This window comes from Cherax quadricarinatus, chromosome 50 (assembly GCF_038502225.1).
Source record: "Cherax quadricarinatus isolate ZL_2023a chromosome 50, ASM3850222v1, whole genome shotgun sequence".
Taxonomy (NCBI): domain Eukaryota; kingdom Metazoa; phylum Arthropoda; class Malacostraca; order Decapoda; family Parastacidae; genus Cherax; species Cherax quadricarinatus.
The window spans coordinates 23181728-23209696 of NC_091341.1; the positions used below are offsets into that span (position 1 = coordinate 23181728).

At 46.2% G+C, this 27969-nt stretch overlaps 1 protein-coding gene across 14 annotated transcripts in view; it reads right to left on the bottom strand.

Moving 5' to 3' along the window:
* The window catches only part of trio (trio Rho guanine nucleotide exchange factor), an 810995-nt gene that overhangs the window by 367834 nt on the left and 415192 nt on the right, over positions 1-27969 (bottom strand). For all 14 annotated transcript variants that reach the window (XM_070095516.1, XM_070095520.1, XM_070095522.1 and 11 more), the window contains one exon: positions 805-1048. In XM_070095516.1, coding sequence (XP_069951617.1) covers positions 805-1048 — 244 coding nt within the window. The remainder of the gene's footprint in view (positions 1-804; positions 1049-27969) is intronic.

Sequence of the window (27969 nt, forward strand, 5' to 3'; positions counted from 1 at the left end):
TAAAGACCACAAGTGAAAGTAGGACAGCCGGCAGCAGTGACTGGTGACTTAGTGGTGCTGGTGAGCAGCAGTGACTGCTGACTTACTGGTGCTGGTGAGCAGCAGTGACTGCTGACTTAGTGGTGCTGGTGAGCAGCAATGACTGCTGACTTAATGGTGCTGGTGAGCAGCAGTGACTGCTGACTTAGTGGTGCTGGTGAGCAGCAGTGACTGCTGACTTAATGGTGCTGGTGAGCAGCAGTGACTGCTGACTTAGTGCTGGTGAGCAGCAGTGACTGCTGACTTAATGGTGCTGGTGAGCAGCAGTGACTGCTGACTTACTAATGCTGGTGAGCAGCAGTGACTGCTGACTTACTAATGCTGGTGAGCAGCAGTGACTGCTGACTTAGTGGTGCTGGTGAGCAGCAGTGACTGCTGACTTAGTGGTGCTGGTGAGCAGCAGTGACTGCTGACTTAGTGGTGCTGGTGAGCAGCAGTGACTGCTGACTTAGTGGTGCTGGTGAGCAGCAGTGACTGCTGACTTACTAATGCTGGTGAGCAGCAGTGACTGCTGACTTACTAATGCTGGTGAGCAGCAGTGAGTGCTGACTTAGTGGTGCTGGTGAGCAGCAGTGACTGCTGACTTACTAGTGCTGGTGAGCAGCAGTGACTGCTGACTTACTGATGCTGGTGAGCAGCAGTGACTGCTGACTTACTGCTGCTGGTGAGCAGCAGTGACTGCTGACTTACTGCAGCTGGAATCAGAGGTCTGAGTGAGCTCACTGCCCTGGAAACAGAAGTAGCAGATACAGTAGTTCAACTTACCTGACAAGTCGAGGTCAGCCCGCGTGTGTTGCCTGGGCGGCTGGCGGAGCAGGGTGAGGGGTACCAAGCCTTCATGGTCGTGGGCGTGGGAAAGCCTGACGTAAGCCCACTCGGTAGGATCACGAGTGTGTGTATGTATGGAGGGTATCTCCAACAACTCCACCTGCTGACCCCGGGTCACAGTGAGCTCTCCAGACCCTGACCCACACCAGTCCTCCAACACCCACGTCACCTCCCCGCCTCCCTGCAACACAAACACATATATTGTTAGTCAACAGGTTGTCTACAACCTAATTACACACTGGAAAACACACACACACACACATATATATATATATATATATATATATATATATATATATATATATATATATATATATATATGTCGTGCGAATATGTAAAACTGGTCAATTAGCAAGAACTCATTTAAAATTAAGTCCTTTCTGAAATTTTCTCTTACACGTTTAAAGATATATTTTTTTCATTATTGTTAATGCAAAATTTTTAATTTTGCACCAAAAGAATCTTAGAAAACTTACCTAACCTTATTATAACAAGAGTAATTTATTTTAGCCTAACCCAACTAAGTATATTTTAAATACGTTTACAATAATTTAGTACTAAACAAACACTATCAAATATATTTTTTTCGTTAGGTTCAGAATAATTTTGGCGAAATTATTGCATACACAAATTTTCACTTGTCCTATATGGCAAGATGAGCGTTGCTATTTAAGCCAAGATGGCAAGTTCTGCCTATTCGGCACGACATTATATATATATATATATATATATATATATATATATATATATATATATATATATATATATATATATATATATATATATATATATATATATATAATATTAATATTATTATTAACACATCGGTCGTCTCCCACCAAGGCAGGGTGGCCCGAAAAAGAAAAACTTTCATCATTCACTCCATCACTGTCTTGCCAGAGGCATGCATACACTGGAGCTAAAAAACTTCAACATTAACACCCGTCCTTCAGAGTGCAGACACTGTACTTCCCATCTCCAGGACTCAAGTCCGGCCTGCCAGTTTCCCTGAATCCCTTCATAAATGTTACCTTGCTCACACTCCAACAGCACGCCAACTCCTAAAAATCATGTCTCCATTCGCTCCAAAGACGCTCACGCATGCTGGCTTGACGTCCAAGCCCCTCGCACATAAAACCTTCTATACCCCCTCCCTCCAACTTTTCCTAGGCCGATCTACATATAAAGTGAATTTCCCTTACACCTGTTTAAAGGGCCTAGTTTTTAAACCTTTGTTTGGCCATAAATATTTGCACTACCGTCCACACAATACTTTCTGTGATCATAAAGTACTACCATGCTCGGTCACAACACTTTATTAATCTTCCAAACTATTGCGTGCGTGCGTGTGTGTGTGTGTGTGTGTGTGTGTGTGTGTGTGTGTGTGTGTGTGTGTGTGTGTGTGTGTGTGTGTGTGTGTGTGTGTGTGTGTGTGTGTGTGTGTGTATGTGTATGTGTGTGTGTGTGTGTGTGTATGTATGTGTATGTGTGTGTGTGTGTGTGTGTGTGTGTGTGTGTGTGTGTGTGTATGTGTGTGTGTGTGTGTGTATGTGTGTGTGTGTGTGTGTGTGTGTGTGTGTGTGTGTGTGTGTGTATGTGTGTGTGTGTGTATGTGTGTGTGTGTGTATGTGTGTGTGTGTGTGTGTGTGTGTGTATGTGTATGTGTATGTGTATGTGTATGTGTATGTGTATGTGTGTGTGTGTGTGTGTGTGTGTGTGTGTGTGTGTGTGTGTGTATAAAATTACTAAGAAAGAAAATCATAATACCCTTGGCTTGATTCAATCCTCATTATCATATAAATCTCCGCCACATTAAACCAGCCAGTCAGGACCCAACGATCTATTGCTGTTTATACGTCACTCATAATCCTCGTAAATTCTTGTAATCCTTTATAATCCTCTCCCTCGCCGGTGACCAGCTTATCACATGCATGGAGTCAGGATGGGGTGGTTGGGGAAAGTCTGTCCATGAACCATTCGTAAACCATGGTAAGGAATCGAAGGTTCAAGTTTACACAAACAAGGCAATAATAAGATAAACAACTTATTTCAGAGTGTGATCTTCCCAGTTATAAGAATTAACTAAGAACCAGTGGTCAGTGGTGGTAGTAGTGTGACCAAGAACCAGTGGTCAGTGAGAGTAGTGTGACCAAGAACCAGTGGTCAGTGGTGGTAGTAGTGTGACCAAGAACCAGTGGTCAGTGGTAGTAGTGTGACCAAGAACCAGTGGTCAGTGGTAGTAGTGTGACCAAGAACCAGTGGTCAGTGAGAGTAGTGTGAAAAAGAACCAGTGGTCAGTGAGAGTAGTGTGGCCAAGAACCAGTGGTCAGTGAGAGTAGTGTGACCAAGAACCAGTGGTCAGTGAGAGTAGTGTGACCAAGAACCAGTGGTCAGTGGTAGTGTGACCAAGAACCAGTGGTCAGTGGTAGTAGTGTGAACAAGAACCAGTGGTCAGTGAGAGTAGTGTGACCAAGAACCAGTGGTCAGTGGTGGTAGTAGTGTGACCAAGAACCAGTGGTCAGTGGTGGTAGTAGTGTGACCAAGAACCAGTGGTCAGTGGTGGTAGTAGTGTGACCAAGAACCAGTGGTCAGTGGTGGTAGTAGTGTGACCAAGAACCAGTGGTCAGTGAGAGTAGTGTGACCAAGAACCAGTGGTCAGTGAGAGTAGTGTGACCAAGAACCAGTGGTCAGTGGTGGTAGTAGTGTGACCAAGAACCAGTGGTCAGTGGTGGTAGTAGTGTGACCAAGAACCAGTGGTCAGTGGTAGTAGTGTGACCAAGAACCAGTGGTCAGTGAGAGTAGTGTGACCAAGAACCAGTGGTCAGTGATAGTAGTGTGACCAAGAACCAGTGGTCAGTGGTGGTAGTAGTGTGACCAAGAACCAGTGGTCAGTGGTAGTAGTGTGACCAAGAACCAGTGGTCAGTGAGAGTAGTGTGACCAAGAACCAGTGGTCAGTGGTGGTAGTAGTGTGACCAAGAACCAGTGGTCAGTGGTGGTAGTAGTGTGACCAAGAACCAGTGGTCAGTGGTGGTAGTAGTGTGACCAAGAACCAGTGGTCAGTGGTGGTAGTAGTGTGACCAAGAACCAGTGGTCAGTGAGAGTAGTGTGACCAAGAACCAGTGGTCAGTGGTGGTAGTAGTGTGACCAAGAACCAGTGGTCAGTGAGAGTAGTGTGACCAAGAACCAGTGGTCAGTGGTGGTAGTAGTGTGACCAAGAACCAGTGGTCAGTGAGAGTAGTGTGACCAAGAACCAGTGGTCAGTGGTGGTAGTGTGACCGAGAACCAGTGGTCAGTGGTAGTAGTGTGACCAAGAACCAGTGGTCAGTGGTGGTAGTAGTGTGACCAAGAACCAGTGGTCAGTGGTAGTGTGACCAAGAACCAGTGGTCAGTGGTAGTAGTGTGACCAAGAACCAGTGGTCAGTGGTGGTAGTAGTGTGACCAAGAACCAGTGGTCAGTGGTGGTAGTAGGGTGACCAAGAACCAGTGGTCAGTGGTGGTAGTAGTGTGACCAAGAACCAGTGGTCAGTGAAAGTAGTGTGACCAAGAACCAGTGGTCAGTGGTGGTAGTAGTGTGACCAAGAACCAGTGGTCAGTGAGAGTAGTGTGACCAAGAACCAGTGGTCAGTGAGAGTAGTGTGACCAAGAACCAGTGGTCAGTGGTGGTAGTAGTGTGACCAAGAACCAGTGGTCAGTGGTAGTAGTGTGACCAAGAACCAGTGGTCAGTGAGAGTAGTGTGACCAAGAACCAGTGGTCAGAGAGAGTAGTGTGACCAAGAACCAGTGGTCAGTGATAGTGTGACCAAGAACCAGTGGTCAGTGAGAGTAGTGTGACCAAGAACCAGTGGTCAGTGGTGGTAGTAGTGTAACCAAGAACCAGTGGTCAGTGGTAGTAGTGTGACCAAGAACCAGTGGTCAGTGGTGGTAGTAGTGTGACCAAGAACCAGTGGTCAGTGGTGGTAGTAGTGTGACCAAGAACCAGTGGTCAGTGAGAGTAGTGTGACCAAGAACCAGTGGTCAGTGGTAGTGTGACCAAGAACCAGTGGTCAGTGGTGGTAGTAGTGTGACCAAGAACCAGTGGTCAGTGGTGGTAGTAGTGTGACCAAGAACCAGTGGTCAGTGGTAGTGTGACCAAGAACCAGTGGTCAGTGGTAGTAGTGTGACCAAGAACCAGTGGTCAGTGGTGGTAGTAGTGTGACCAAGAACCAGTGGTCAGTGAGAGTAGTGTGACCAAGAACCAGTGGTCAGTGGTGGTAGTAGTGTGACCAAGAACCAGTGGTCAGTGGTAGTAGTGTGACCAAGAACCAGTGGTCAGTGAGAGTAGTGTGACCAAGAACCAGTGGTCAGTGAGAGTAGTGTGACCAAGAACCAGTGGTCAGTGGTAGTGTGACCAAGAACCAGTGGTCAGTGGTAGTAGTGTGACCAAGAACCAGTGGTCAGTGGTGGTAGTAGTGTGACCAAGAACCAGTGGTCAGTGGTGGTAGTAGTGTGACCAAGAACCAGTGGTCAGTGGTGGTAGTAGTGTGACCAAGAACCAGTGGTCAGTGAGAGTAGTGTGACCAAGAACCAGTGGTCAGTGAGAGCAGTGTGACCAAGAACCAGTGGTCAGTGGTGGTAGTAGTGTGACCAAGAACCAGTGGTCAGTGAGAGTAGTGTGACCAAGAACCAGTGGTCAGTGGTGGTAGTAGTGTGACCAAGAACCAGTGGTCAGTGGTAGTAGTGTGACCAAGAACCAGTGGTCAGTGAGAGTAGTGTGACCAAGAACCAGTGGTCAGTGAGAGTAGTGTGACCAAGAACCAGTGGTCAGTGGTAGTGTGACCAAGAACCAGTGGTCAGTGGTGGTAGTAGTGTGACCAAGAACCAGTGGTCAGTGGTGGTAGTAGTGTGACCAAGAACCAGTGGTCAGTGGTAGTAGTGTGACCAAGAACCAGTGGTCAGTGGTAGTAGTGTGACCAAGAACCAGTGGTCAGTGGTGGTAGTAGTGTGACCAAGAACCAGTGGTCAGTGGTGGTAGTAGTGTGACCAAGAACCAGTGGTCAGTGAGAGTAGTGTGACCAAGAACCAGTGGTCAGTGAGAGTAGTGTGACCAAGAACCAGTGGTCAGTGGTGGTAGTAGTGTGACCAAGAACCAGTGGTCAGTGAGAGTAGTGTGACCAAGAACCAGTGGTCAGTGGTGGTAGTAGTGTGACCAAGAACCAGTGGTCAGTGGTGGTAGTAGTGTGACCAAGAACCAGTGGTCAGTGGTGGTAGTAGTGTGACCAAGAACCAGTGGTCAGTGAGAGTAGTGTGACCAAGAACCAGTGGTCAGTGGTGGTAGTAGTGTGACCAAGAACCAGTGGTCAGTGAGAGTAGTGTGACCAAGAACCAGTGGTCAGTGAGAGTAGTGTGACCAAGAACCAGTGGTTAGTGGTGGTAGTAGTGTGACCAAGAACCAGTGGTCAGTGGTGGTAGTAGTGTGACCAAGAACCAGTGGTCAGTGAGAGTAGTGTGACCAAGAACCAGTGGTCAGTGAGAGTAGTGTGACCAAGAACCAGTGGTTATTACTGCTGCGCGCGTGCACACACACACACACACACACACACACAGAGAGAGAGAGAGAGAGAGAGAGAGAGAGAGAGAGAGAGAGAGAGAGAGACAGACAGACAGACAGACAGACAGACAGACAGACAGACAGACAGACAGAGAGAGAGAGAGAGAGAGAGAGAGAGAGAGAGAGAGAGAGAGATTCATAATTCATGATAATTTTAAAAGGAATTCCTTACATGTAAGATCTTTTATTACTAAGAATAAAATTCTTTGAAAAGGGAAAACTTGAGAAATATTACACCCAGATATTTCCGAGGGTGACCAAGGACATGTTAATATCGAACTTATTTCTGGCTAGATAATATAAGAAAAACATTTCTGGCTAGATAATATAAGAAAAACATTTCTGGCTAGATAATATAAGAAAAATATTTCTGGCTAGATAATACAAGAAAAACATTTCTGGTATTACACATCAACATATTTGTTACAACAACAACAAATATGTTAGCTAAGTCTTGTGTCGATAAACTATCAAGATTTACAAGTCATGACGATGTAAAATGTTTACAAGTTATGACGATATAAAATATTTACAAGTTATGACGATATAAAACCTTCATAAACCATACCCCGGCCGGGATTGAACCCGCGGTCAGAGTCTCTCAAAACTCCAGCCCGTATGGTTTGTTTGCAATCGTGTCATGACGATTTCGTGAGTCATGTTAAAACCTTCATGTTTATCAGGAGATATGGGAGGGAGGGAGGGAGGGAGGGAGGGAGAGAGAGAGAGAGAGAGAGAGAGAGAGAGAGAGAGAGAGAGAGAGAGAGAGAGAGAGAGAGAGAGAGAGAGCAGCAGTCATGGCATCTGGTGTTCCGTCATCAGTTGAGTTTGTCATTTGCTGTACAATAATTTATTCTTAATAATTTACTGTAGTTTCCCATGACAGCAGCACAAATACTGCCTCCTTGTGGATACTATCACAACGACAGCAGCACAAATACTGCCTCCTTGTGGATACTATCACAACGACAGCAGCACAAATACTGCCTCCTTGTGGATACTATCACAACGACAGCAGCATAAATGCTGCCTCCTTGTGGATACTATCACAATGACAGCAGCACAAATACTGCCTCCTTGTGGATACTATCACAATGACAGCAGCACAAATACTGCCTCCTTGTGGATACTATCACAATGACAGCAGCACAAATACTGCCTCCTTGTGGATACTATCACAATGACAGCAGCACAAATACTGCCTCCTTGTGGATACTATCACAACGACAGCAGCACAAATGCTGCCTCCTTGTGGATACTATCACAATGACAGCAGCACAAATACTGCCTCCTTTATGGATACTATCACAATGACAGCAGCACAAATACTGCCTCCTTTATGGATACTATCACAATGACAGCAGCACAAATACTGCCTCCTTGTGGATACTATCACAATGACAGCAGCACAAATGCTGCCTCCTTGTGGATACTATCACAATGACAGCAGCACAAATACTGCCTCCTTTATGGATACTATCACAATGACAGCAGCACAAATACTGCCTCCTTGTGGATACTATCACAATGACAGCAGCACAAATGCTGCCTCCTTGTGGATACTATCACAATGACAGCAGCACAAATACTGCCTCCTTTATGGATACTATCACAATGACAGCAGCACAAATACTGCCTCCTTGTGGATACTATCACAATGACAGCAGCACAAATGCTGCCTCCTTGTGGATACTATCACAATGACAGCAGCACAAATACTGCCTCCTTTATGGATACTATCACAATGACAGCAGCACAAATACTGCCTCCTTGTGGATACTATCACAATGACAGCAGCACAAATGCTGCCTCCTTGTGGATACTATCACAATGACAGCAGCACAAATACTGCCTCCTTTATGGATACTATCACAATGACAGCAGCACAAATACTGCCTCCTTTATGGATACTATCACAATGACAGCAGCACAAATACTGCCTCCTTGTGGATACTATCACAATGACAGCAGCACAAATGCTGCCTCCTTGTGGATACTATCACAATGACAGCAGCACAAATACTGCCTCCTTTATGGATACTATCACAATGACAGCAGCACAAATACTGCCTCCTTGTGGATACTATCACAATGACAGCAGCACAAATGCTGCCTCCTTGTGGATACTATCACAATGACAGCAGCACAAATACTGCCTCCTTTATGGATACTATCACAATGACAGCAGCACAAATACTGCCTCCTTGTGGATACTATCACAATGACAGCAGCACAAATGCTGCCTCCTTGTGGATACTATCACAATGACAGCAGCACAAATACTGCCTCCTTTATGGATACTATCACAATGACAGCAGCACAAATACTGCCTCCTTGTGGATACTATCACAATGACAGCAGCACAAATGCTGCCTCCTCGTGGATACTATCACAATGACAGCAGCACAAATGCTGCCTCCTTGTGGATACTATCACAATGACAGCAGCACAAATACTGCCTCCTTGTGGATACTATCACAACGACAGCAGCACAAATACTGCCTCCTTGTGGATACTATCACAACGACAGCAGCACAAATACTGCCTCCTTGTGGATACTATCACAATGACAGCAGCACAAATGCTGCCTCCTCGTGGATACTATCACAATGACAGCAGCACAAATACTGCCTCCTTGTGGATACTATCACAATGACAGCAGCACAAATACTGCCTCCTTGTGGATACTATCACAATGACAGCAGCACAAATACTGCCTCCTTGTGGATACTATCACAACGACAGCAGCACAAATACTGCCTCCTTGTGGATACTATCACAATGACAGCAGCACAAATGCTGCCTCCTCGTGGATACTATCACAATGACAGCAGCACAAATGCTGCCTCCTCGTGGATACTACCACAACAGTTTACCTCTTTCTCAATAATCTGAGTCATCTTTGCAAAACAATTTTGAAAGGTTTACAACGAGGCTCGCTGCTTACTAAGAAAACATTTTAACCTCATTAACTGTCACATAAATCCATGTAACCACGATGTCACAGCTTGTTAAAAAAAATATCCTCTTCACTTAGTCATTAAAATAACGAGATTCTCAACTTGTTCCTTGAAGGAAGAGCAAATAAATCCAGACTTCCAAAAGCTTTTACCCCGTGTGATTATGTACACAAAAAGTGATGGACGAAGCCTAATGGAAAAAACACCTAAATTGTGAAATTCACGCAAATTTAAATATAGAAAGATGCAATTATTATTATTATTATTATTATTATTATTATTATTATTGCAAGGTTTTAACATAAAATGTTAGTAACATCATTAATAGTTGGACGTCAACATTATCAGTTTTCAGTTGTCTTTACACTGTGTTCTTGTCAACACCAACACGCTCCCACCACCACTAATTCCCTATCATGTTACACATATCACACAATATATTCTAAGTTCAACAGCAGCATTCAAACCATCATTAAAACAATTTCACCTCGTAAGCACCCTATTCTCATTTTATTGCATAATTTTTTATCTTTTTACTAAATGCCAATTTTTCAACGCTACGCCTTTCAAGGTCGTTGTGGAGAGAAAATACGTAACATTTAAATTTGAACCTTTTTCTCTCTTGGAGCGAGAATAGGCTGCTACAAGTTAACATAAATTTATTGGGAAATGAAGACACCTCCGCTTTAAAGGCGAAAAATGGGATGCTAGGATTTTAATCTTGAGGGTTAAGTGAATACGATTTCGGAGGTCTCCGACCCCACGGCGTGGTCCCAGACCAGGCCGCCTGCTTGACTGCCTAATCAACCAGGCTGTTCATGCTAGTCACACACAAACAATCACCACAGCCTGGATGATCTGGAAGTAACTTGACGCCTAGGGGTCTGTTGGTAAAGTGTTAAAAAGTTTTGTGCCTTTACACTTACTAAATTGAGTGTTAGTGTATTCATCGCAGCCCTGGAGGTATTTTTCAGTTTCCGCAGTCTCTTGCTTTCGTAAGGAGTAGCTTCAGTAAGCTGATTTGGGACAAATCTCTCAAGAATTTTCTAGGTGTAAAAATAATGTCCATTTTGTCGGCTATGTTCCAATTCATGGGTTTTCAGAAGTTTCCCAATGATTTAGGTGCTTCACTGAATTCGTACGGACAAAAAAAAATGGTTATCTGAACATTCTCCAACTGCAGAATTTCGCCCACCTTAAAAAGTGCTGCTAGTGTGACGCAATATGACATTGATGAGCATAGTGTGCGGCAACAAGGACACGCAAGTGGTAGGGAGGGGAGGGAAGGAAGATGAGGGGAGGGAAGGAAGAGGAGGGATGATAAAGTTCCAGGAAGCTGTAGATCACTAAACCAGATTTAGTGGTGTTGTGTAAACAGTCATGTGTTACAGACAACAAGCGCCAGTGACCTACGACATAAGATAAGTAAAGCTGGTAACATAATACTGGTTGCACCTGGCAGTGTATACAGGAGAGGGTGACACCACCAGTGCCAGTCAACATGCGTCTTCTTGTTAGTTTATTTGTAAAGAAATACACTCTGATACGGCCCTTTGTTATATGTTGACCCGTTAAGTGGCTGTGGCACTACGGTGGGGGTAAGACAAGTGTGTGTCTAGGAACACGTGAGAGCAAGGTAGTGGGTGGCACTATGGTGGGCCAAGGCAGCAATGACCACTAGCTTACCGAGGCTGCACTCTGGCCTTAGCACAAGTTAGATGGAACACTCAAGCTCTGCCACAACTTTAGGTAATTCTAAAAAAAAAAAAGGACTTATATTTACAATAAAGGGGAAGCGCAAAACTTGCAGAGGTCACACAGTGACTTGTCTGATCAAGGGAAAGGTAACTTCAATTTATTTGATAAGGAGCCTGTAATACCTATTTACAAGGCAGGTGACAGATCCTTGGCTTCGAACTATAGACCAATAAACCTTACCTTCATAGTATGGAATCAATAATTGCCGAAACAATTCGTAGCCATCTTGACAGGCACAGATTGATTAATGAATCTCAACACGGTTTTACAAAGGGGCGTTCCTGTCTTACGAATTTACTAACTTTTTTCACTAAGGTGTTTGAGGAGGTAGATCATGGTAATGAATATGATATTGTGTATATGGAATTCAGTAAGGCTTTCGATAGAGTTCCACATCAGAGGCTATTGAGGAAACTTAAGGCACATGGAATAGGAGGAGAATTTTTTTCCTAGATGGAGGCATGGCTGACAAATAGGCAGCAGAGAGTGTGCATAAATGGGGAGAAATCAGAATGGGGGCACGTCACAAGCGGTGTTCCTCAGGGGTCAGTGTTGGGCCTGTTGTTGTTCACAATTTACATAAACGACATAGATGAGGGAATAAATAGCGACATAAGCAAATTTGCTGATGACACCAAAAATAAGCCGTCCAATTCATTCTAATTAGGACACTAGAGCACTCCAGGATGATTTGAATAGACTGATGCAATGGTCGGAGAAGTGGCAGATGCAGTTTAATATTGACAAATGCAAAGTTCTAAATGTTGGACAGTTAAATAACCATGCCACATACAAACTAAATAATGTAGATCTTAATACTACTAATTGCGAAAAGGATTTAGGAGTTCTGGTTAGCAGTAATCTAAAACCAAGACAACAGTGCATTAGTGTTCGCAATAAAGCTAACAGAATTCTTGGCTTCATATCTAGAAGTATAAATAATAGAAGTCCTCAGGTTGTTCTTCAACTCTATATATCCTTGGTTAGGCCTCATTTAGACTATGCTGCTCAGTTCTGGTCACCGTATTACAGAATGGATATAAATGCTCTGGAAAACGTACAGAGGAGGATGACAAAGATGATCCCATGTATCAGAAATCTTCCCTATGAGGAAAGAATGAGGGCCTTGAATCTGCACTCTCTCGAAAGGCGTAGAATTAGGGGGGATATGATCGAGGTGTATAAATGGAAAACAGGAATAAATAAAGGGGATGTAAACAGCGTGCTGAAAATTTCCAGCCAAGACAGGACTCGCAGCAATGGTTTCAAGTTGGAAAAGTTCAAATTCAGGAAGGATATAGGAAAACACTGGTTTGGTAATAGAGTTGTGGATGAGTGGAACAAACTCCCGAGTACAGTTATTAAGGCTAAAACGTTGTATAGTTTTAAAAATAGGTTAGATAAATATATGAGTGGGTGTGGGTGGGTGTGAGTTGGACCTGACTACCTTGTGCTGCTGGGTCTGGTGGCGTGCTCCATCCTTGAGTGGAGGTGACCAGACTGGGTGTGTCATTGGGCTAATTCGGGGGGGGGGGGGGTCACTGGTCTAATCCGGGGTGGGTGGGTCATTGGTCTAATCCGGGGGGGGGGGGGGATGGCCTTGGACCTTATCAAAGAAAAACTGATAAGGTAACTTGAGATTTAGATACTTAACATTCTCTTGAGGTGGTCAGTCACTCAGATGAGGGACTGATCACCTCAAATACTTTTTCTCCAAGTTTGAAGGACTGTTTACATCATCTTTGTTTCATTTCTACTGCTCCCTTCGAATCTGACAGAGATGAAGTAAGAGGGAGTGAGATAAAGTGATGAGTGACAAGAGATGAAGAGGGAGTGAGAGAGGGAGTAAGAGGGAGTGAGAGAGGGAGTAAGAGGGAGTGAGAGGGAGGAGGCAGCACCCAGGCAGGTGTCAGCTTTAAAATCAACACGTCAAAAAGTTTGCACATCAGCAGTCTCCTTCACTGCTGCTTATATCTCCCTCCATGACTCCCAGGCTCTCACCAGGTGACTCCCAGGCTCTCACCAGGTGACTCCCAGGCTCTCACCAGGTGACTCCCAGGCTCTCACCAGGTGACTCCCAGGCTCTCACCAGGTGACTCCCAGGCTCTCACCACCAGGTGACTCCCAGGCTCTCACCAGGTGACTCCCAGGCTCTCACCAGGTGACTCCCAGGCTCCCACCACCAGGTGACTCCCAGGCTCTCACCAGGTGACTCCCAGGCTCTCACCACCAGGTGACTCCCAGGCTCTCACCAGGTGACTCCCAGGCTCTCACCAGGTGACTCCCAGGCTCTCACCACCAGGTGACTCCCAGGCTCTCACCAGGTGACTCCCAGGCTCTCACCAGGTGACTCCCAGGCTCCCACCACCAGGTGACTCCCAGGCTCTCACCAGGTGACTCCCAGGCTCTCACCACCAGGTGACTCCCAGGCTCCCACCACCAGGTGACTCCCAGGCTCTCACCAGGTGACTCCCAGGCTCCCACCACCAGGTGACTCCCAGGCTCTCACCAGGTGACTCCCAGGCTCCCACCACCAGGTGACTCCCAGGCTCTCACCAGGTGACTCCCAGGCTCTCACCAGGTGACTCCCAGGCTCCCACCACCAGGTGACTCCCAGGCTCTCACCAGGTGACTCCCAGGCTCTCACCAGGTGACTCCCAGGCTCCCACCACCAGGTGACTCCCAGGCTCTCACCAGGTGACTCCCAGGCTCTCACCACCAGGTGACTCCCAGGCTCTCACCAGGTGACTCCCAGGCTCTCACCAGGTGACTCCCAGGCTCTCACCAGGTGACTCCCAGGCTCTCACCAGGTGACTCCCAGGCTCTCACCAGGTGACTCCCAGGCTCTCACCAGGTGACTCCCAGGCTCTCACCACCAGGTGACTCCCAGGCTCTCACCACCAGGTGACTCCCAGGCTCTCACCACCAGGTGACTCCCAGGCTCCCACTACCAGGTGACTCCCAGGCTCCCACCACCAGGTGACTCCCAGGCTCTCACCAGGTGACTCCCAGGCTCTCACCAGGTGACTCCCAGGCTCTCACCACCAGGTGACTCCCAGGCTCCCACCACCAGGTGACTCCCAGGCTCCCACCACCAGGTGACTCCAAGGCTCCCACCACCAGGTGACTCCCAGGCTCCCACCACCAGGTGACTCCCAGGCTCCCACCACCAGGTGACTCCCAGGCTCCCACCACCAGGTGACTCCCAGGCTCCCACCACCAGGTGACTCCCAGGCTCCCACCACCAGGTGACTCCCAGGCTCCCACCACCAGGTGACTCCCAGGCTCCCACCACCAGGTGACTCCCAGGCTCCCACCACCAGGTGACTCCCAGGCTCCCACAACCAGGTGACTCCCAGGCTCCCACAACCAGGTGACTCCCAGGCTCCCACAACCAGGTGACTCCCAGGCTCCCACCACCAGGTGACTCCCAGGCTCCCACCACCAGGTGACTCCCAGGCTCCCACCACCAGGTGACTCCCAGGCTCCCACCACCAGGTGACTCCCAGGCTCCCACCACCAGGTGACTCCCAGGCTCCCACCACCAGGTGACTCCCAGGCTCCCACCACCAGGTGACTCCCAGGCTCCCACCACCAGGTGACTCCCAGGCTCCCACCACCAGGTGACTCCCAGGCTCCCACCACCAGGTGACTCCCAGGCTCCCACCACCAGGTGACTCCCAGGCTCCCACCACCAGGTGACTCCCAGGCTCCCACCACCAGGTGACTCCCAGGCTCCCACCACCAGGTGACTCCCAGGCTCCCACCACCAGGTGACTCCCAGGCTCCCACCACCAGGTGACTCCCAGGTTCCCACCACCAGGTGACTCCCAGGCTCCCACCACCAGGTGACTCCCAGGCTCCCACTACCAGGTGACTCCCAGGCTCCCACCACCAGGTGACTCCCAGGCTCCCACCACCAGGTGACTCCCAGGCTCCCACCACCAGGTGACTCCCAGGCTCCCACTACCAGGTGACTCCCAGGCTCTCACCAGGTGACTCCCAGGCTCTCACCACCAGGTGACTCCCAGGCTCCCACTACCAGGTGACTCCCAGGCTCCCACCACCAGGTGACTCCCAGGCTCTCACCAGGCGACTCCAAGGCTCTCACCAGGTGACTCCCAGGCTCCCACTACCAGGTGACTCCCAGGCTCCCACCACCAGGTGACTCCCAGGCTCCCACCAGGTGACTCCCAGGCTCCCACCAGGTGACTCCCAGGCTCTCACCAGGTGACTCCCAGGCTCTCACCAGGTGACTCCCAGGCTCTCACCAGGTGACTCCCAGGCTCTCACCAGGTGACTCCCAGGCTCTCACCAGGTGACTCTCAGGCTCTCACCAGGTGAGTCCTAGACTCTCACCAGGTGACTCCCAGGCTCTCACCAGGTGAGTCCTAGACTCTCACCAGGTGACTCCCAGGCTCTCACCAGGTGAGTCCTAGACTCTCACCAGGTGACTCCCAGGCTCTCACCAGGTGAGTCCTAGACTCTCACCAGGTGACTCCCAGGCTCTCACCAGGTGAGTCCTAGACTCTCACCAGGTGACTCCCAGGCTCTCACCAGGTGAATCCCAGACTCACCACCAGGAGACTCCCAGAATCACCACCAGGTGACCCCCAGACCAGGTTACTCCTATATTCACCACCAGGTGACTCCCAGACTCACCACCAAGTAACTCCCAGATTCACCACCAGGTAACTCCCAGACTCACCGCCAGGTGACTCCCAGACTCTCACCAGGTGACTCCCTGACTCACTACCAGGAGACTCCCAGACTCTCACCAGGTCACTGCCTCACTACTATTAAGGTCAAAACTTTCTCATTGTTACCAGGTCACAACTATCTCACTGTTGCAAGGTCAACATTGACTCACTAAGGTCAACACTGCCTCACTGTTAAGGTCAGCACTGCTAAGGTCAGGACTACCTCACTGTTAAGGTTAGCACTGCCTCACTGTTAAGGTCAGCACTGCTAAGGTCAACATTGCCTCACTGTTAAGGTCAGCACTGCCTCACTGTTAAGGTCAGCACTGCTAAGGTCAACATTGCCTCACTGTTAAGGTCAGCACTGCTGTTAAGGTCAACACTGCCTCACTATTAAGGTCAGCACTGCTAAGGTCACTGCCTCACTGTTAAGGTTGGCACTGCTGCTAAAGTCACTACCTCACTGTTAAGGTCAGCACTGCTGCTAAGGTCAGCCCTACCTCACTGTTAAGGTCAACACTGCCTCACTGTTAAGGTCAGCATTGTTAAGGTCAACACCACCTCACTGTTAAGGTCAATACTGCCTCACTGTTAAGGTCAACACTACCTCACTGTTAAGGTCAGCACTGCTAAGGTCAACAATGCCTCACTGTTAAGGTCAACACCACCTCACTGTTAAGGTCAACACTGCCTCACTTTTAAGGTCAACACTACCTCACTGTTAAGGTCAGCAATGCTAAGGTCAACAATGCCTCACTGTTAAGGTCAACACTGCCTCACTGTTAAGGTCAACACTGCCTCACTGTTAAGGTCAACACTGCCTCACTGTTAAGGTCAACACTGCCTCACTGTTAAAGTCAATACTGCCTCACTGTTAAGGTCAACACTGCCTCACTGTTAAGGTCAACACTGCCTCACTGCTAAGGTCAACACTGCCTCACTGTTAAGGTCAACACTGCCTCACTGTTAAGGTCAACACTGCCTCACTGTTAAGGTCAATACTGCCTCACTGTTAAGGTCAACACTGCCTCACTGTTAAGGTCAACACTGCCTCACTGTTAAGGTCAACACTGCCTCACTGTTAAGGTCAACACTGCCTCACTGTTAAGGTCAACACTGCCTCACTGCTGTTATCTTACATCAGCGTCTGTCATTTATTTTTTGACCAACCGTAAAAAATTATAATTTGTTGAATCTCCAATATTGCTTCTTTTCTGAATATTGATATTCCAATACTGTTATTACTGCAGGGGGGAGGGGAGGAAGAGGGGGAGGGGAGGTAGCAAGTGGGGGAGATATCGAGAGGAAGAGGGGGAAGGAGAGAGAGAGAGAGAGAGAGAGAGAGAGAAAGAGAGAGAGAGAGAGAGAGAGATAGAGAGAGAGAGAGAGAGAGAGAGAGAGAGAGAGAGAGAGAGAGAGAGAGAGAGAGAGAGAGAGAGAGAGAGAGAGAGAGAGAGAGTTTTGAGATATGAAGAGCACTTGGGTGATCATTCAGTGTTATTGGAAGTATATAGGAATATTTAAGGAAAAATAAAAACAAATCCAATGTATAATTAACAAACTATAAAAGACAACTAATAAGAACAAAAAAACCACGAGCAAACATTATTACGTCAAGGGAAAACAATGTCACTAGTCTCGTACAGGTTCCGTGAGATCCCACAAGCTCCTCAGTAATTACCAAAACCATGACACAAGTGAGAGGCCTAAGTTGTGGGTAGTTAAAACGTGTTCACAGCTGCACCTGACAACCTTCACACAGGAGGGGAGGGAAGGGGCACCTGTAAACAGGTGTTTATGGGTGTGGTGTGTGTCTGATCTACAATCAACATACTGATGCAACAAGAACAGTAAGAACTGCGTGGAGTTCACAAGTGAACACAGCACTTGTGTTACCTGTACAATACCTTCGCGAAAAGGTTGGCAGATGAAGTTTAATGTGGATAAGTGTAAGGTACTTGCCCTTGGTAATGAAAATAACCCTCGAAGCTATAATCTAGGTGAAGTAGAGCTTGGTCATACAGAATGTGAAAAAGACTTGGGAGTCATGGTAAGCAGAAATCTAAAGCCAAGACAGCAGTGCCTCAGTGTGCGCAACAAGGCCAACAGATTACTTGGATTTATCTCAAGAAGTATAAGTAACGGCAATATAAACACAAATGCAGTATAATGTGATCCTTTATTGACTACGTTTCGCCCACACAGTGGGCTTTTTCAAGTCACAAACAGAACTACCTGGGGTGGAAGGAACGCGAGTATTTATAGTCCGGCTGAGGTCAGGTGAAGAATGCTGCATCTGATGATGTACCGAGTTGGGTTGTAGAGTCTAAAAACTTGGGTAGCTTGGAAAGGAGACTGGACAAGTTTGTGAGCAGACCTTCTACAGTGTTCTTATGTGGGATAGCGATGAAGAAGTTTCTTGGCAAGTGGTTCAGCTATGTTATAGAAGCCACTATTCTGGTTGAAGTTGTCGGATATAGAAATAAGTGATGATTCCAGGATTCTTCGGTATTGGGTGTTGTCTTCTGTGGCGATAAGTCTTGAGTTTCTGTAGTTTATCAAGTGGTTGTGTGAATTACGGTGTTGTACGCATGCATTCCTTGTGTCGTCAGACCTGCTTGCGTATTGGTGTTCTGAAATACGTGTTTGGAGGTCCCTTGATGTTTCGCCCACGTATAACTTGTTGAGGATGGAGGCTTGTCCTGCCTACTACTGGTGATGTCCTTGATGGTCGTGGTTGTGGAGGTAGATACTTGGAATGATGTTTTGGCAAAGATGTTGGAAACATGTTTGGCAATGGAGTTGGTGGGAAGGACTATGTATCTCTTCTCGGCAGTGTCTTCTCTGGGTGTGTTGAAGATGTTTAGTGCTCGCCGTCTGCAGTCTCTGATGAAGTGACGAGGATAGTGGAGTTTGGAAAATACCTGTTCAATTATAGTGCATTCTTCCTCAAGGAACTCGTTGCTGCAGATTCTGAGTGCACGCAGGAAGAAGCCTATAATTACACCACGTTTGGTTTTGGTGTCGTGGTGAGAGTAGAAGTGGAGAAGATCGTTTTGGTTGGTGGGTTTTCGATAGACTTTAAAACGAAGTTCGTGGTCAGCTTTGCAGAGTAGAACATCAAGGAAAGGAAGAGTGTTGTCGACCTCTTCTTCAAGTGTGAACTGGATTGAAGGCTCGACCTGGTTGAGCTTGTCTTGGAGAGCTTGAACGTTGAAGCGTTTAGGAGTTATGAGGAGAATGTCGTCAACATAACGGAGCCAGGTGACAGACGAAGGAATAATGGTGGAGAAACGTTCGGCTTCTAGATGTTCCATGTATAGGTTCGCTAGGACTGCACTGAGTGGCGAACCCATGGGTAGTCCAAAAGTCTGCTGAAAGAGGTGATTTTCAAAAGAGAAACACGTAAAGCCAACACATAGTTCAACCAGGTCGATGAAGTCGCTGGCTGGAATGGGAAGATCAAGTGAATCGTCAATTTTCTTGCGCAAGAGATCGATGGCTTGTTTAGTAGGTACTTTAGTGAATAGGGAAGTCACGTCAAGGCTGGAAAGTTTCTTGTTCCTGATGTTGATGTTGCGAATGCGATTGAGAAGATCACCTGAGTGTTTGAGATGTGCTGGACTGATAGTGCCCAAGAGTTTCGAGAGGTGTTTGGCGAGAATTCCTGAGAGCTTGTGGGGAGCACTGCCTATTCCCGAGGATATGGGCCTCAGTGGGATATCAGGCTTGTGAGTCTTTGGCAGGCCGTACATTCTGGCAGGTCTGGGGTTGCTGGGCATGGTGTGCAGAAATTTCTTCCCTTGTTCTGAGCTCCTCAGAATGCGGCGAGTCCTTTGAAGAAAAGTTTTAGTAAGGTTGTCCACTTGGTTAGTTGTGAGAGGTTTGTAGGTATCTGGGTCATTAAGTAGATTGAGCATTTTGTTCCTGTAATCGTCAGTGTTCATGATGACAACACCACCTCCTTTATCAGCGGTGGTGACCCTGATGGTCGTGTCTTCTGCTAAACCTTTGAGTGCATTGATGTAACGTCGGGGTATGACTGGGGAGCTGCGTGTTGAGATGGCTGCTGAGATGATGCCTTGAAGATAGCCTTTTTGGAAGTCGGAGTCATTGTGTCTGTAGTTTTTGGCGATGAAATTCAAAGGACTCTCAGAACAAGGGAAGAAACTTCTGCACACCATGCCCAGCAACCCCAGACCTGCCAGAATGTACGGCCTGCCAAAGACTCACAAGCCTGATATCCCACTGAGGCCCATATCCTCGGGAATAGGCAGTGCTCCCCACAAGCTCTCAGGAATTCTCGCCAAACACCTCTCGAAACTCTTGGGCACTATCAGTCCAGCACATCTCACTCAGGTGATCTTCTCAATCGCATTCGCAACATCAACATCAGGAACAAGAAACTTTCCAGCCTTGACGTGACTTCCCTATTCACTAAAGTACCTACTAAACAAGCCATCGATCTCTTGCGCAAGAAAATTGACGATTCACTTGATCTTCCCATTCCAGCCAGCGACTTCATCGACCTGGTTGAACTATGTGTTGGCTTTACGTGTTTCTCTTTTGAAAATCACCTCTTTCAGCAGACTTTTGGACTACCCATGGGTTCGCCACTCAGTGCAGTCCTAGCGAACCTATACATGGAACATCTAGAAGCCGAACGTTTCTCCACCATTATTCCTTCGTCTGTCACCTGGCTCCGTTATGTTGACGACATTCTCCTCATAACTCCTAAACGCTTCAACGTTCAAGCTCTCCAAGACAAGCTCAACCAGGTCGAGCCTTCAATCCAGTTCACACTTGAAGAAGAGGTCGACAACACTCTTCCTTTCCTTGATGTTCTACTCTGCAAAGTTGACCACGAACTTCGTTTTAAAGTCTATCGAAAACCCACCAACCAAAACGATCTTCTCCACTTCTACTCTCACCACGACACCAAAACCAAACGTGGTGTAATTATAGGCTTCTTCCTGCGTGCACTCAGAATCTGCAGCAACGAGTTCCTTGAGGAAGAATGCACTATAATTGAACAGGTATTTTCCAAACTCCACTATCCTCGTCACTTCATCAGAGACTGCAGACGGCGAGCACTAAACATCTTCAACACACCCAGAGAAGACACTGCCGAGAAGAGATACATAGTCCTTCCCACCAACTCCATTGCCAAACATGTTTCCAACATCTTTGCCAAAACATCATTCCAAGTATCTACCTCCACAACCACGACCATCAAGGACATCACCAGTAGTAGGCAGGACAAGCCTCCATCCTCTGCAGGGGTATACATAATCCCTTGTAATGACTGCAACAAGTTATACGTGGGCGAAACATCAAGGGACCTCCAAACACGTATTTCAGAACACCAATACGCAAGCAGGTCTGACGACACAAGGAATGCATGCGTACAACACCGTAATTCACACAACCACTTGATAAACTACAGAAACTCAAGACTTATCGCCACAGAAGACAACACCCAATACCGAAGAATCCTGGAATCATCACTTATTTCTATATCCGACAACTTCAACCAGAATAGTGGCTTCTATAACATAGCTGAACCACTTGCCAAGAAACTTCTTCATCGCTATCCCACATAAGAACACTGTAGAAGGTCTGCTCACAAACTTGTCCAGTCTCCTTTCCAAGCTACCCAAGTTTTTAGACTCTACAACCCAACTCGGTACATCATCAGATGCAGCATTCTTCACCTGACCTCAGCCGGACTATAAATACTCGCGTTCCTTCCACCCCAGGTAGTTCTGTTTGTTAGGTAAGACACATATGCAACAGTTAGACAACTTTATTCCGAAACGTTTCGCCTACACAGTAGGCTTCTTCAGTCGAATACAGAAACTGAACTTCTCCAGGCCGAGGGACTGACAACCTCAAATTCTACGACTTTAAGGGTGATGGACTGATTACATCGTCTTCACATCTCTACTGTTCCTGCCTACTTTCTGTATTCGACTGAAGAAGCCTACTGTGTAGGCGAAACGTTTCGGAATAAAGTTGTCTAACTGTTGCATATGTGTCTTACCTAACAACCTGTCGGTATTGTATACCATTTTGATGTTCAGTTCTGTTTGTGACTTGAAAAAGCCCACTGTGTGGGCGAAACGTAGTCAATAAAGGATCACATTATACTGCATTTGTGTTTATATTGCCATTGTGTCGGTATTTTATACCATTTATTTCCAAGTATAAGTAACAGAAGTCCAAAAGTTATTTTACAGCTCTATACATCACTAGTGAGGCCTCATTTAGATTATGCTGCTCAGTTTTGGTCCCCTTACTACAGGATGGACATAGACTCATTAGAGAACATACAGAGAAGAATGACTAAAATGATTTACTGTGTAAGGAACCTCCCGTATGAAGATAGACTTAAAGCCTTAAATCTCCACTCTCTGGAGAGGCGTAGAATGAGGGGAGATATCATTGAAGTGTATAAGTGGATGACGGGCATAAACAAGGGAGACATTAATAAAGTACTGAGGGTGTCGAACCAGGTAAGAACCAGGAATAATGGATTTAAGTTGGATAAATTTAGATTTAGAAAGGACATAGGTAAGTACTGGTTTTCTAACAGAGTTGTAGATGCGTGGAACAGTCTTCCCAGTGGGGTGATAGAGGCTAGGACCTTGGGTAGCTTTAAGAAGAGACTGGACAAATATATGAGTGGGAGGGGCTGGGTTTGATTGGTGTTGGGGGGTGCGGGAGTTGTTTCTTGAGTAGCTTTAGGTAGATGTCGTTTTGATAAGGACCTGCCTCGTATGGGCCAGTAGGCCTTCTGCAGTGTTCCTACATTCTTATGTTCTTCTTAAATACACGAGTGATTTTGAAAAGGACATGCCTTGTATAGGCCAGAAGGCCTGCTGCAGTGTTCCTCCACTCTTATGTTCTTATTACGTTAGGTAGGTTTGTCAGAAACAGGACAAGTGTTTCCTGACGCGGGTCTTAGTCATATGACCCTAACCTCACCTAACCGAGCTTTTAGTCGTCCGACGAGGCCTTCTACTGGCTTACCCTTCCACCCCTTCAAAAACTGTAGCTATAATTATAATACACATGAAAATTCATATAACATTGTAAGTGTATTTGTCTTTACTCAGTTGCCATTTCCCAGCTTCACCTGAGTTATAGATCAGAGTAAAGGTTGATATACCGATACCTAGTTGTACATGAATGGTATACAATACCGACTTGAAGAAGAATTAGACACATGTGCAACATCTGAGTATCTTTACTTGAAGACGTCTCGCCCACCAGTGGCTTTATCAATACAAGGACATAATGTGAAAAATGAAGAACTATATATATAAAAGATGAGGTAATTAGACCCTCAGTCAAGGGTCTGATTACCTCATAATTACTTAACTACCTGAATGCTGTTAGCATTAACAACATTCAGGTAGTTATGGTCGAGAGGGAACCAGTAAGAACACCTTCCGTTGTACACCTTCACTCACTACTCCTGGATATACAGTCAACTTTCAGTAATACTTCTGCCGCAATACAACCAACGGATATTTCTCCCAGGTGGTCCATGTAACAGTCCTGTCCACCCCCCCCCGGCGTTGTGCACCGCCTCACCACTAACTGGTGTTGTGCACCGCCTCACCACTAACTGGTGTTGTGCACCGCCTCACCACTAACTGGTGCTGTGCACCGCCTCACCACTAACTGGCTGGGGACTAACAATAACGATGATCTCTTCCATACTCACTCAGAGCAAAAATTAATTAATAGAGAGAAAAATCCCTGCTATATAAGTCAAATAAAGAAGGCAGGTGAGGTCGTCAGGATAAACAGTTCAAACAATTATCACCACACTGAGGTAATCCAGCGTCAGGGAGATGTGAACGTAAAGGAAAAAAATTAATTGTATCCTGGAGTCAGTAGCCACATTATTATTATTATTATTATTATTATTATTATTATTATTATTATTATTATAATCAAAAAGAAGCGCTAAGCCACAAGGGCTATACAGCATCAGTAACCACAATTACTGAGAAATGTTAGAGGCGACAGTATCAGCACAGCAGCAACCACAGGAATGGTGAACGGAGCAGCAACAGCAGGAAGAGGAACAACTACACACTGCCACCATCACTCACACAACTGCCACTACACCTGCACCACGCACCTGTCAACACACACAGTAAACATCCATAATTTACCATGTTGTCTCCACCCCTGCTTGGCCGGCTTTAACTTACTATCACCGGGTAGAGCATAATTCCCATGTCTTGCATAAAAACAGGGAAGCTTACAGGGTTCCGAGGTAAAATGCCGGTCAACCAGCTCATCGTTGCTCAAACTTCACTCTTCCGCTAACCCTCAATACTTATTAAAAAAAATAGTGCAATACCCTACAAAGTTTTCAAGATCCAAGAACGAGTCTTCACTACGATACCTCTGAGAAACTCACAAAAAAAAAGGCACTTTCCAGCACTACATGTGTCCCGCGAGTTTAATCCCCACCTTTACTATGGTTCGGTCCCGTAGCTCGATTGTTAACACACTCAGGTCCAGGGGTCAATCCCCGGTACGGGTGGAAACATTAGAACGTGTTTTCTTAAGACACCTGCTCTCCATGTTCACCTATCAGTAAAACAGGTACCTGGGTGTTAGTCGCCTGGTGTGGGTCGCATCCTGGGACAAAATTAACCTAATTTTTCTGAAATACTCTGCATAATAAAGGACTTTCTATATAGTAGTATGTCACTGATGTCAACTAGGCTTGTATACCTTGTATATGTAGTTGTAAAAATAAAGATTATTATTATTATTATTATTATTATTATTATTATTATTATTATTATTATTATATTAAATACATTAATGTTACTTCACACACGTGGCTATTACACATAACACAGCTAAGTCTTTTTGTTTCCATCAGACGTATACTTGTTTACGTCCATAAACACTTAATTTCCCAACTCAGTGTTTCATTTCCTCTTGATCTAGTCATTTCCCGAGTGACAATCTTCGAAGTGTTGAGAGACTATATAAAAAGACTTGCAGGTCAGAACAACAAAGCTTACACTCTCACAATTCACGCGGGACTCAAACTGAAACTTGACTAAACAAGAAGAGGAAAGAAAGAAAAACAAAAAACGATTATATTTAGATTTTGCTAACAAAGCGGCTAGTATATTTTACAACCATCTCCATCTTGTGGAGGGTAGCACAAGAGAATATTTGTAGCGGCCTAGGAACGAGGCCACGATAGGCTTGATAAATTAGACACATGTGCAACTCTTGGGTATGTGATGAATGGTTTGAAAAACCGACAAGTTGAAGATTGAGACACTTATGCAGCATATGGGAATCTTTATTCAGGAAACGTTTCGCCACACAGTGGCTTCATCAGTCCAATACAAAGAGGAAGGCGTAAGGAGAGGAGGAGAATGAGGTAATCAGTCCCTCAACCTGGAGTCGATGTGTTCAGTCCATCAATCTTGTAGAATGTACAGCATAGGGCCGTAGACGTGGCTTATATACTGTAGTGAGGTGACGTGAAGCAGATGGAGGCGGGGTCATAGTGGTACCATCCACTAGTCGAAGTAGGTCTTCGTCCAAAGGTTGAACAAGTGTTGAAGAATTCTTTGTAACAAGACCCCATGATGCTGCCGTGTCTGACAGTTGTGATGAATGGTTTGAAAAACCGACAAGTTGAAGATTGAGACACTTATGCAGCATATGGGAATCTTTATTCAGGAAACGTTTCGCCACACAGTGGCTTCATCAGTCCAATACAAAGAGGAAGGCGTAAGGAGAGGAGGAGAATGAGGTAATCAGTCCCTCAACCTGGAGTCGATGTGTTCAGTCCATCAATCTTGTAGAATGTACAGCATAGGGCCGTAGACGTGGCTTATATACTGTAGTGAGGTGACGTGAAGCAGATGGAGGCGGGGTCATAGTGGTACCATCCACTAGTCGAAGTAGGTCTTCGTCCAAAGGTTGAACAAGTGTTGAAGAATTCTTTGTAACAAGACCCCATGATGCTGCCGTGTCTGACAGTTGTGATGAATGGTTTGAAAAACCGACAAGTTGAAGATTGAGACACTTATGCAGCATATGGGAATCTTTATTCAGGAAACGTTTCGCCACACAGTGGCTTCATCAGTCCAATACAAAGAGGAAGGCGTAAGGAGAGGAGGAGAATGAGGTAATCAGTCCCTCAACCTGGAGTCGATGTGTTCAGTCCATCAATCTTGTAGAATGTACAGCATAGGGCCGTAGACGTGGCTTATATACTGTAGTGAGGTGACGTGAAGCAGATGGAGGCGGGGTCATAGTGGTACCATCCACTAGTCGAAGTAGGTCTTCGTCCAAAGGTTGAACAAGTGTTGAAGAATTCTTTGTAACAAGACCCCATGATGCTGCCGTGTCTGACAGTTGTGATGAATGGTTTGAAAAACCGACAAGTTGAAGATTGAGACACTTATGCAGCATATGGGAATCTTTATTCAGGAAACGTTTCGCCACACAGTGGCTTCATCAGTCCAATACAAAGAGGAAGGCGTAAGGAGAGGAGGAGAATGAGGTAATCAGTCCCTCAACCTGGAGTCGATGTGTTCAGTCCATCAATCTTGTAGAATGTACAGCATAGGGCCGTAGACGTGGCTTATATACTGTAGTGAGGTGACGTGAAGCAGATGGAGGCGGGGTCATAGTGGTACCATCCACTAGTCGAAGTAGGTCTTCGTCCAAAGGTTGAACAAGTGTTGAAGAATTCTTTGTAACAAGACCCCATGATGCTGCCGTGTCTGACAGTTGTGATGAATGGTTTGAAAAACCGACAAGTTGAAGATTGAGACACTTATGCAGCATATGGGAATCTTTATTCAGGAAACGTTTCGCCACACAGTGGCTTCATCAGTCCAATACAAAGAGGAAGGCGTAAGGAGAGGAGGAGAATGAGGTAATCAGTCCCTCAACCTGGAGTCGATGTGTTCAGTCCATCAATCTTGTAGAATGTACAGCATAGGGCCGTAGACGTGGCTTATATACTGTAGTGAGGTGACGTGAAGCAGATGGAGGCGGGGTCATAGTGGTACCATCCACTAGTCGAAGTAGGTCTTCGTCCAAAGACCTACCTTTGGACGAAGACCTACTTCGACTAGTGGATGGTACCACTTTCAAGCACTGTTCAACCTTTGGACGAACTTCAGCTCGACTGGATGGATGTTCCGCCACTACCGCCTCCATCCTCTCGCCTACGTACCGTCAGTACGCGCTATCAGCTATGCGTTCTACAGATTGATGAATACATCGACTTTCCGATTGAGGACTGCCATTATCCTGCCTCTTCGCCTCGCTAGCCTTCTCTTTGTATTGTTGCCATTGACAAGCATTTCAACGAATAAAAGATTCCCGAATATGCTGCCAAGTGTCTCAATCTTCAACTTGTCGGATTTTTTCGGACAATTCATTCATCAACTGTCGCACGCGATCATCAGTGTGTTACAAGGAATTCATTCAACGCTGTTCAACCTTTGAACGAAGACTACTCGACAGTGGATGTGCCACTATGTTTTCCACCTTGCTCAACGTCCCTCTTTACGGCATAAGCCACGTCTCCAAACTATAACTGTGCATTCTACAGATGATGCACATCGGTATCCGACCGAAACGTTTCGCCACATAGTGGCTTCATCAGTCCATACAAATGAGAATCTTAAAGAACAGGAGGAGAATGGGGTAATCGATCCCTCAACCTTGGGTCTATATGGTCAGTCCATCAATCTTGAATAGACTGACCACATCGACTCAAGGTTGAGGGACTGATTACCTCATTCTCCTCCTGCTGTTCAAGATTCTCCTTTGTATGGACTGATGAAGCCACTGTGTGGCGAAACGTTTCCTCAATAAAGATACCCAAGAGTTGCACATGTGTCTAATTTATCAACGTGTCGGTTCTCTGAACCATTCATCTACATGATAGGGTTAACAGGAGTACAACTAAATCTATTTATTGCAAGCAAATTTACGGAATTTGCTTAATATATCTTGTATCTTATTTTTATTAGAAAGATATATTGACATATCACATGGGTTATTCTGCTATTTCTATAT